This window comes from Dipodomys ordii, unplaced genomic scaffold, assembly GCF_000151885.1.
Source record: "Dipodomys ordii isolate 6190 unplaced genomic scaffold, Dord_2.0 Scaffold117, whole genome shotgun sequence".
NCBI classification, from domain to species: Eukaryota; Metazoa; Chordata; class Mammalia; order Rodentia; family Heteromyidae; genus Dipodomys; species Dipodomys ordii.
The window spans coordinates 2,089,051-2,100,907 of record NW_012267333.1 but is presented as its reverse complement, the minus strand read 5'-3'; the positions used below and the strand labels follow the sequence as shown (position 1 = coordinate 2,100,907).

The window sequence follows — 11,857 nt, the reverse complement described above, 5'->3', positions numbered from 1 at the left end:
CACACACACACACATACACACACACACACACACACACACACACGCAGAAGTGTACTGTTTAATCTTGACACTCCACAGTTTGGGGTCATTAGGTTTCTAGATTTGGTTTCTGGCCAATTCTGTTATGGTCTGAGAGGAGACATTGCATGATTTCTGTGCATTCAATTCTGTTAGGCTTTCTTATATGATCCAGAATGTGGCTTATCTTAATGAGTATTTCAACAAAGAGAAGCTTGAAAGAAATATGTTTTGTTCTTCCTGGATGAAGCAACATATGATCATATCTAGTTGGCTAACAATGTTTTGAGTTCAACACTATCTTTACTGATTATATACCAGGAGGTTCTGTGCATCTGAGTTAATATCTCCGATTGTACTAGGGATGTCCTCGAGTTCACTGAGCTGTATGTTGCCAATGCTATGATGCTTTTTCATTGTTTTCCATGTGTTTTTTTTTCTTTTCTTTTCTTTTTCTTTTTTTTTTTTGGGTCCAGTTGTGGGGCCTGAACCCTGAGCCTGGGTGCTGTCCCTCAGCTCTTCAGCTCAAGGCTAGCACTCTACCACTTGAGCCACGGTGCCACTTCTGGCTTTTTTTCCTGCTTATGTGGTGCTGAGGAGTCGAACCCAGGGCCTCAAGCATGCAAGGCGAGCACTCTACCACTGAGCTACCTTCCCAGCCCTCCATGTGTTTTCTGTGGTGATTTTCTTCACTGTTACCATGGAGATTATAAACACCTCATAGTTATAAGAACAACAAATTTTAAGCTAATAACAGCTTACCTTAAATAGTTTATATCTCTCAACCTCACTTTACTCATTACTGGGTCATAAATGTCATCTTTTATGGTTTACATATTATTCTGGAAACAGATTTTCTCTTATGCCATCCTACTGCTGTCCCAAAGGTTTTATAATTTTTTAATATAAAACTTATTTAATTAAAATTTCACTTAAGAATATATTTATAATAGATAATCCTGCAATGAACATGGTTGTGCTGGTAGCTTTAGTGTTTATGATAGCCAAGATATAGAATCAGCCCAGATGCCTCTCAACAGATGAATGAGAATATAGCATATATATATATATATATATATCCAATGGAATTCTAGTCATCCATCAGAAAGAATGACATTGTACCATTTGTAGGAAAGAAATGGAAAGACTTGGAAAAAAAGATATTAAGCAAAGTGAGCCAGACCCATAGAAACAGAGGCTGCATGGTGTGCCTCATTTGTGGGAGCTAGAATGTGCCTACAAATCTACAATAAATGCACTGGGTGGTAAGCAAGGAATTACAAATGAATTAACTAAAGTGCAATAGACTTTATGGAGAGTGCAAATAGTATACTTCTTTAAAAAGGTCAAAGCCCAACAAAATAAGTACTTGCAAGAGGGGAGGGTAGGATCATGGGGAGAAGAGTAGAAGAATGAAGGAGAAAAGTGAGGAGAATTCAAGCAAGAATTCATTGTAGAGACCACAGAATTGAGAACTATAAGGGAAGGGTGGGTCGAAGTGGAGATGAAGATGTTGAAGTGGTGACACAGATCAAGACGCATTGTACACATAAACTGCTTTGTTGAATTGCAAAATACCAATATATAACCTACCATTAAGGTAAGTAAGAAAGGGTGTAGGAAGAATTTGGTAACAAAACACCAACCAGTACCCAGTACCCAGGCCTGTCTGAGGGGCTTGGCAGGTGGGTAGGGAGATAAGCTAGGAGCAGCTCTGCTCTGTGCTGTGGTTTATTGATGCTGGAGATGCACCCTGAGGCCTCCTGCATGCTAGGCAAGAGCTGCCCCTGAGCCACACCCTCACCCCCTAAGTCTGGCCATTCTGGAATTGAGGATCATCTCCAGCACATCCCAAGGCCAGAGACGGGGCAGGCCAGAGCAATCACCTCTTCCTAGCAGAGGCCACACATGCCTGTGGTTCAGTGGGTGGAGGCCATATCCAGCTGGGCTCTTGGCTTCCAGCCACAGAAGCCAGCTCAGCTGCCTGGGCTGGAGGGAATATCACTGAATATATACATTCAACCATTTTTTTAATATTCACTATACAAATGACCTACATTTTACAGAAGTCAAGAATTGCTTTCATGGTGGTTAGACAGTCTACATGAATGTTCTGCTCAATATTTTCCCCTTTTTTTGTTCTTAATTCCTCAGTAGTTCCTGGTATGCAGGTTGAGATGACTCCTGGTTGGAGAAGTTGAGTTTATCGTACACACTCTGGGACACAAAATGCACACTCTAAAACAAAGAAAATAAATTTGGTTTCAGACTTCACTTAGATCCACTGAGTATATATATGTATATATATATATATATGTATATAGATACATTTATATGTATATATGTATATCTATATATAGGTATAGACAGAAAATTTCCTTCCTTTTTTATCTAACATGGATTCCCTAGCTGTCTCCAAGATGAGTATAATGCAGCATTAAGCTCCCTGAATAACTGATGTTGAACATCTGGTCTTTTTTTCTGCTCTCTACAATTAAAATTTCAAGTAAAGCAAGGCTTTTTAATTCCATTCAATGAAGCCACGAGCTCACAGAGGTGAGTTCTTTAATAACTTCGGGGGACACAAAGGAAATTTAAGGTCAAAAGGAAGGGAAAGAAGAGCATAAGCGGATGAGTGAACACAGTCACATGTGCAAATGCCCTTCTACCGGGTCAAGAACTGCTCATGACACCAGTCGCCATGCCAGGGAGTCCTTCTACTTAAGCGGAAGCCAGCAGGTTCTTGTGTTCCAAACAAAGGAACAAGCTCACAGCATAATGCCAGGATAGATGCTTAATCTCCTGGTGCCTGTTTCTTCATTTGCAACATGGAAGGAAGGGACCAGATGGTTTCTCAAGTTCAACAATCGACACATGCTCCCAAGCATTCGCTGGTCATCTGTCCTTGCCTCCCTGCCTCGCCATCAAAGCCACCTCCCTTGGACCTACCAGGCCGACACATTGTTCCTTCTATCCCTCTTTCTTGGTATCCAAACTCAACACATCCTCAAAGAAGTACCAGGAAAGATTCGGGGAGGCCAGAAGTATACTCACCTCAGGGAAATTATCCTTAGACTGCTTCCACCACAGCACAGCAGACAGGACAGCCAGGCCCAGCTCCACCAGCGTACAGACTAGCATCAAACCCAGGGTACCCTGAAGTCAAGGAGATGAGGCAATGGGAGTTACTGAGTCATCTGAGTCTTCATGCCTGGCTGGGAGGGGATTGAGGAGACAGATCGCCTCCATCATCAGAGAGTAGAGACTTCACGAGGAAGGAAACTGAGATGTGCACAAGTCTAGCGACCAATCAAAAGCAATCTCTTTATTTAATTCCATTGAGAGGAGAGTGAGGAGGAGGAGTAGCTAAATCAACAAAGACATTTCCTCTTACTCCTCAGAGAAAGGCAACCTTGGTTGCATTATTCAGTCAGTAAAGGAGCTGAATGCTAGGCTCACTTTCAGGATTGAGGGTGAACAGTTTCCCATTCTAACCTCAACTGTACTGCTCAGTGTGGGCCTAGACTAGAGTCTCTGTGTCCCTAGCTTCTATGGACTTACCCATCTATAAACTGTGCAAAATAATATTTCCTTCTCAGAGATTTGTGAGGATCAATGAGCTGACATATATCTATATATATCTGAAAATGTATATGGTAGACATATGGAAATGAAATACTTAGGGTGTTTCTTTGGCCTTTTTTAAAGTGGATGTAAGAGGTAGGTAGAAAAATATCAAAATGGTAGTTTCTAACACTCCAAATCAACTCAAGCAAGTCTCCATACAGCTTGGGTAATACCATTTCTATCCTGGGTAATAGGCCACTTGACAGAAAATAGAGATATGGTGCTTATATCCATCTCTAGTTCACTTAAAGAGGAGAGAAAATTCCCCTACATTACTAAGACATTATCCCAGCCAACTTGGTTCTCTGACATACAAATTCAACCATTCCATTATGCATTCCTAGTTGATCTACTACACAAATTTTTCCTCCTCTTTCCCCACACCAGATGTAGTGAAGTCAGATATTAATTTATACCAGCAACCCTCAGCCTTAGTTTCACACATTTTTTTCCTCATGATGCTTTTGTGAACTGAAGGATAATGGCCTAAGGCCAGCTCTACAAGTAATGGAGATGAGGGGAAAAAACCAGCAACCTCCCTCTTCAACCACCTTCCCGCTGTCTTTAATTTCTCTGACTCTCAAGATGGTAGAAGATAAATAATTTGCGGCCTCTCTATTCTTATGTAGCACAACATACACAAGCCCCTCCAGGTACTAATTTAATGGGATGGAGAAACACAATGTGGTCAAGTGTGATAGTGGATCAATGAAGCTTACAGAGATTGGTTGCAGGGTGAGCTGAAGAGGGAGAATGACAGAGGGAATGACCCTGGTAAAGGATCATGATCAAGATACAGTGAACATATGTCCTAGATGTGTCCAAATGGAACCTCCTGGTACTACTTACCTATGATCGTATATATAAAAACTAAAACCTAATGGTCAAAAGGTGTAGTATTTTTTTCATCAACTTTCACTGCTTTCCTTCTTCCAATAAGATAGAATTTTCTTATAAACATTTCCATTACCATTCTCCATATAGCTATATTCCTTATCTCCTAACTTAACAAATTCTATCTCTATAGGTTGTGATAAAACAAAGTTTTTGTATATAATTGGGGTTCCTGAATACTGTGTGATATGTGTGTATGTGATATATATATATATATACACATATATATAACATATATCTCATGTTCTCCATTTTTCAGTGCTTATCTAGATATCAAATCACGTCCTCTCCCCCCCTCCCTCTTTCTTCAGCTCTGGACACCGAAGAACCCAGAGATTCGCATGCAGTGTGCATAAATTCTCCCTCTGGTCTACATTCTCAGCGCCTGTGTTTGCCTACCTTAATTCACCAGTCCATGTATCAAGATCCTTAGGTTGAAAAACTCATAATTTATGCCTTGAAAATTGGATATTTTGGATTCCTAAGACCCTCTACTAGCAATAACTTAGTTTTTTTTAAACCAACTTTATTTGCAATTGACTCTTCACTTTTCTCCTTTTAGTATGTAAACCTTTTAATTTCATGCTTGTGGCTCCCTTTCTGTTCTATAGTCCTGGTTCTCCAAAGATGCCCAACATGAAAGATTAGAAGTATATTTTGTTTGTTTTTTTTTAACTGTATTTTTTTGTCTTTTCTTTTTTGGTACTGGGGATCGAACCCAGGACGTTGCACTTGCTGTGCAAGCGCTTTGCCACTGAGCTACATCCCAGCCTGAGATTAGAAGTATTTTTAAAAGAAAGACTCTGAAGAAAACATGGCCTTCAAGAAATTCACAGAATGGATAGAAATACTTACAGCCAGACTGGTCTTGGCCATGTAGCATGCATTGTTTCTGCTTATAGGATAATAGGAATAAGAACTAGTTGGGTGAGGGCTCTGTTCACACTTCTGTAAGGCAGAATCCAAGTCACTCAAGTTGTAAGAGAGGAGAATGAAACCCATAAGACCAAACAGAGAGCTCCCAATGTTTATGGCGAGGCTGCTGTGAACCTGAAAGAAAAATGCAGAGTACAGATCCTTCTCATGAGCTACAAACATCTCTAGCTACCTCTTTGCTGGGAAAATACTTTTGCTGGTCTGTCTTAAGAGGTCTAGATTCATTATTTACTTCCATATTCATGATTTATTTCTAATAAGCTAGAAAAAAAAACAGAACCTAGGTCAGGTTGTGAGTGGGAGAAATGCCTACATGAAATGCCTCTCCCCACAGACAGAACTTCAAAGAAGCGGCAGACAAGATTCTCCTTCTAGGTTCTTCACCCTGGAGACTGACTCAGAGTCCCATGAGGTCTTGCCTACAAATCCCCCTTGGGGCTAGAACCTAATTTTCTCCATTTCCCTCGGTCAGTGCTGTAGTTTGAGACGTTACATATCCCCAGTGAACTAAGCCCATGTCTTAATCCTAAAGTCAATGCTGGGGCCAGGCAGTCAAAGCTTTAGGACAAGAGACCTGATGGGAGGCCGTAAGTATCAGAATGCCCTTGATAGGGATGATTGGGACAAAGACTTCTTACTCTCTCTTTGCTTCCCTGCTACTATGCAGCCAATGGGTTGGCCCACATGATTACTACCATGTTACCACTGCTTCACCACAGGCCCCAAAGCAGCAGATACACCCAACCATGTACCAAAGATAACAAAACGTGGGTCCAAATAAGCATTTCCTCTATTTATGTTGATGTAGCCCAGGTATTTGTTACAGTAATGTAACCCTGAACAATACAGACAAGACCAATGCCCCCCCCCCCATACACACACATTATGGGAGTTTCAGATTTACAGACAAGGCAAGAAAAGTAGTTCACTCTTCCTCATATGCTGCTTCTCACAAAATCATATCCACCCATAGATGAAAGTGGGCATGGTTCTCTGACTCAGGAAGGCCCTGCAATGTAGACTGGCAAATCACTGGCTATGTCCAGGGCCATCTGTATGGGAGATACAGATGCAAAGATGGTATAATTAGAGGCCAGGACTTGAATGATCTCGGGAAAGTGAGATCAGGAAGTTAAGAGTTGTGCCAGCTCTCTGTTTCCTTGAGTGCTAAGTTCTTCAGTTTCATTTCCCAGCTTTAGGTCTTATTTCCGTATTTCGACAGGGAGGGGCATAAATAGATCTCAATAGTTTGCAGTTTCAACTGCAGCACTATTCGCTAGAAACAAAATACGCAATCAGCCCCGATGGACGAATGGATTTAGATAATGTGGGGAAGGGGGAAAGAATGCAGTCAAGAATTCATTGCATATACCACAAAACTAAAAAAAGTAAGGGAAGGAGTAGGTTGAAGGGGGATGAGATTGTTGTAGGGGGAGACACAGATTCATCATATCCATAAACTTAAAAGACACCTCCTTTTTACAACTACTTAGAGATAATGAAATAAAGAAAAAACAGTTTCTCTTCTCCAGCTCACAGGAGAGGAGAGCTACGCTTACGAAGATGCTAAAAACCATGTCTATAGAAAAGTATATCCCAGGGCACACCCAACAGCCATTTAGCGGGAGTGAACCTCTGGTCCATGGACTATGTAAGACTTTCAAAATCACAGAAAGAACCTCATCTTGGTTTGCTGAAGGAGTTTTTGACATTGTACCTACAACAAATACAACTTTTAAAAATATTATGAGCCTGTGCATCAGTGCAGAGCTAAATTTGAAAGTCTATTACCTGCTAAATATCACCATAAGTAAGAAGGATTTTTTTTTTGCACTGGTCCATGGTATGTCACAATACCCTAAACACAGACTTTGATTTGCAGCCCACAATTTCCCCCATCTGGGCAGGGTTGTGAAGGGTCCCAAGTCATTTTTGAAGTACTCCAACTAGTTGCTCTGCAGTTTAGATTCCAGCTTTTCAATGGAGACCCTGACCCTAATGAATCTTATTTCATTTTGACTCCCAGCTAGAGGGCTATGGCTCTTATACTTACCAAATGTTTACTTGACATCTTATCTGTGGTGATTGATAGACATCCAGAAGCGATGAACTACCCAGCAAAGAAAGGAAATATTGTCAAGACCATTTCTTGTACAAGATAGCTACAATGTTCCCATCATTATATTTATAAAAACAACAACAACCTCCCCCCCAACAGAACAAATGATCCATGATGTAAGGTCTTGTTTAAGTTCATACATTTGCCCCCTTTCTCCAAAGTAGCATTCAGAAAGCAAGAGAAATGTCACAGCTGAGCAGATATAGGCTTCAATACACAAAATGGAGATCTTAAAAGAAGCCGGTAAGTAGATTTCTGTGAATGAGGGAAGAAATTTTGGAGTCAGATAGTCTTTAGGGAAGAAGGTAACGAGATCTAGGAAGAGAAAAGAATGGGAGATGTTGGTATAATATGCAGCCTTCCTTTAATATAATGTATCTACTGATACATTAAGGCATATTTACATATGCCTTTATCCCTGAGATAAATTCCACTTGATCTTATTGAATGATGTGTCTGGTGTGTTGTTGAGCTCTGAGGCTGGTGTTCTGCTAAAGAGTGTTACGTCTGTGTTCTTAGGATGTTGGCTTGTAGTTTTCTGGTAGAATCCTTGTCTGACTTTGGTATCAGAAAGTTCCTCTCCTGAGTCCTACTTCATGAGTATTTGGCTGAGCCCAGAATGAAGCCTCTAAGATCATCCTATCTCAAGATAAGAGGGGAAAAGAAATAAGATTATGTCCAAAGGGAATGGTTATTAAGTCAGCTGAGGAACATACCTAAAACCATGTTCTCCCTATCCTCCTGTGTACTTCCTTCCCCTGAGAACTCATAGGCTGCAAGCCCTACCAAAGCCCCAAACAGAAATGCTGCCACGGAGCAGAAGAATCTATAGTATCGCTCCTTTCTTCCTCCGGATCCTCATCTCCCAGTCTGGCAGAATTCTACTTACACACATGGATCCGACGAATGGGTAGGCTGATTTTATCAGGGAAGTAAACATTGGGGTAAAATATGGGGAGGAGGGAGAACATGCCAAAATGATTCCCAAACTAAACACCATCACTCCACACAGGATCTGGATCGCCTGTTGGGAGAGGAAGAGGGTGAAAGTTAAAACCATTAGGTGTGAAGACATTGCCTCTCCACCTCTCCCAGAAGTTGATAGGTTATCACCTTCTAGAAGATTCTGGTGAGACCACAGACATGCCAAAAACTGCCAAAAGTAAGAAAAGTGAGCCTTCGCTCTGAAGGCAAGGCTGTTCCGCCACAGAAAACCACTGCGTGAGGCTGCCAGGTGAGTTCTTAACAAACCTTCAGACCTTTCTGCCTCTCAAGCCCTGGGCTGTTCATGTCCAGTGTACCTCAGTTCATGCCAATGCCGGGCTCTCTTGAAAACCTCATTTCTACCTTTTATGGAAACAAGGGACATCCGAAAATTATCATGATCTCATCAGCACAGGAGATATGGAAGCCATTTCCCATACCTCTCTTGTCCTATATATAACATGGCACCTTGGTTCCTGTTCGGGATCCATGGGCTCTTCCACGCATGCCCCTTTCCTGAGGACCCTCAGGTGGGAAGGTTTTCACACCCACTTGCAGCTCAGAGGCACGGTTCTTTTGACATATATCAAGCAATTTTTTTCAAGCTTGTGCCACCAGAGCCTAGCAGGTGATGGCTCTCAAAGCCAGGAGTTTTGAGAAATGTTTTCCTCCTAGACCTTGAGCCAATCAATCTTGGCTTGGATCCAATAGAGCTTCTTTAATAAACTCTGTCTGAGAAGACTGAGATCAACCAAAGGTAAATATCCCCAGTACTTTCCCCCAAAAAAGGAGAGAAGAAGACAAAGGTTTACATTTTCCTATCATTTACAATAAAGGAAGTCTTTTTCTTTGAAAAATCAACACAGATGACTGCCATGCAAGAGGTGAACAGGATGTAATTCTTTATCATTAATTTCATAAGAGAAAATATAAAGCAGTATATTGTACAAAAAAGCCCCTCCTCCCCAAATAATAAAACAATCAAAACTTAATCACTCAAATTCAGAATAAGGGGGACATAAACATTTTTTCATTTGTGGAACAAAGTCCTGCAGAAGATTTAAACAGCCCTCCTGAGTGTATTCCACTGGCCTGAAGAGCAGTTTGTCCTTCTAGCAAAACCAAAGGGCCTCCACACCCACAAGAGATCACATAAGACATAGACATTCTCTCCCCTGCCCTTCATCCCATCCCAACGTGTTCTGAATTGGATTTACCGCAACAACTTTGATTTCTGCCCTGAGGTGTTTCTTCAGGCTATAGTCCATCTGGTAGGTGGGTTGAGGCTGCCCTAGTTCGGCAACATTGGTTCCATTGGATCTGATCACTGTAACAGTCTCTCTGGTCACCACTTGTGGAATCATGATGGTGCTGCCCATGCCAAAAGAGAGGAAATTCAGTTCTGAGTACTGAGAGGTAAGAACCACAAAGATACACTTTTATGCTGATTTCTCCAGGTTTGACATAGTCTACTGACTATAGATAATGAACCCCTCAAAGGAAGGCCCTGCCATGCATCTCACGAGATCCCCAATGTTTATTGGCAAAGGACGCTGCAGAATTTGGAATGTGTAGCCATCTCTCTTTCTCCCATTTATCCTGACAGCAGTGCATTGCTCTAAGGAGAGAGGATGAAAATTCAACCTTCCTTCTTCTCCTTTCCAACTTCGGTACTACTCACGTAATCTGCACAGGATTTTTTTTTTTTTTTGTCTAATGGTAACACTTATGTTCATTAATCCCAGAGACTTTTCTCACCTTTCATTCTGGTACTTTTAAGCCTTGTGTCAATCCTCAACGTTAACAAATTAGTTAGTAAAATGTATCTTCGTTTTAAGGAAATTCAGAAGCAAATAGAAATGGCATCCACTTTGTAAAAGACTGAAGAAACAGTTCAAGTTGTGATCCCTGGTCAGCCATGACCACTCTCTTGGGTTCCGGACTCCAGGTAGAATCTGGAGCCCTTGCACAATTCTCTAGAAAAGTTAATTTTGTTTTTTATTGCTTTCTTGCCTGCCAGCATCAGCCTGAATCTGGGTCTAGCCAGTCTGGAGAAACAGCTGCATATGGTAACATGAGAAGTCTAAGAGTCATGACCCTAGGTTTGAGGACTCTACTTTTGAGCCATAAGAACTAAGTTGCCCAAGGAATCAGTTGCTGAGCTCAGTGTGGTTCTCATTTCTCAGCTCATGGTCTGTCCAGTTGCCAAACGGCCAGAGAGAATTTAAAGAGATAAGAGCTGTGTTCCCATTTGTCCCAGAGCCATAGCAAAGGAATTCACCAAGATTATGTACTACTTTGTAAATGGTGGGATCAAAAGAGGAAATTACATGTATGTATATACGTATATGTATCTTTGTAGGTACATGTATTTGTCTCTCTATACATGGATGTATGTAAATATATGTATATATATGAAGATGGCACATGGCATCTATCAAATCATATATGGGAAGAGGGAAGGAGGGAATACAAATATGGTGGAAGGGATGAAGTTGTTCAAAGTACACTGTGTGCATGATGTATGGAAATATCACAATAAAACCTCCTCATGCAACACATGTATGCCAAATCCAAAATAAGTAAGAAAGGAGAAAATAGCAGAATAGTCGTAATCAGATGTTACTTGCTTTTGCCCATTCGAATTCTGAAATGCTAGGGTGTTCATCGCATTGAAGGCGCTTGGGAAGAATCCCCTACCTCCTCATCTCAGAAGGACAGGTGAGCAGAGAAAGGTGTTCTACATTGCCTACCTGGACTGTGGACCTTCCAGCCGGTCCCTGCGGAGCTCCCAGAAGCCCCTGCCGCAGGCTGTAACTCTGTCTTCTCCAAGTCTGATGAGCAGGTTTTACTTGCGGTCTTCTGAATGTGGCCAGTCCTTCCTTTGTTCTGGGTTGCTGAGGCACAGGATGTGAGGCTTAACAGACCCATGCATTTGAGAAATGTGCCCACACTTCCTTTTTTTTCTAAACCTTTAGTAACTTCAGAAAAAAAAATCACTGAAAAAAAAAACCCCAACAATAACGAATGCTCAGAGAGTGAGGGGAATCATGGAGTTTTACACAAGTGAATTACCCCACTAACACATGCTAGCTTCCTGCCATTAGCCAAACTTATGTTTCTATAAGTTAAATACAGAACAACAGCAAGAATTGTTGTGAAGAGGCGAGAACATGTTTCAGAAAGGTCTTTTAGAAGCGCTCTACTAATAATATTGTCAGTGAAGTAACACTGGTGAATAATAACATTTCATAATATAATTAATGTAAGCTATAATAA

General features: G+C 41.2%; 1 protein-coding gene across 1 annotated transcript; it reads right to left on the bottom strand.

Moving 5' to 3' along the window:
- Positions 1-2,031: 2,031 nt before the first annotated feature.
- LOC105995553 (membrane-spanning 4-domains subfamily A member 6D-like) lies at positions 2,032-11,512 on the bottom strand. Its single transcript, XM_013029308.1, has 7 exons — positions 11,332-11,512; positions 9,796-9,949; positions 8,484-8,618; positions 7,529-7,585; positions 5,395-5,589; positions 3,073-3,174; positions 2,032-2,256 (listed from the first exon to the last, which is right to left on the bottom strand). The coding sequence occupies exons 2-7, from the start codon at positions 9,940-9,942 to the stop codon at positions 2,161-2,163; spliced, it is 732 nt and encodes a 243-aa protein (XP_012884762.1). The 5' UTR covers positions 9,943-9,949; positions 11,332-11,512; the 3' UTR covers positions 2,032-2,160.
- Positions 11,513-11,857: the final 345 nt, after the last annotated feature.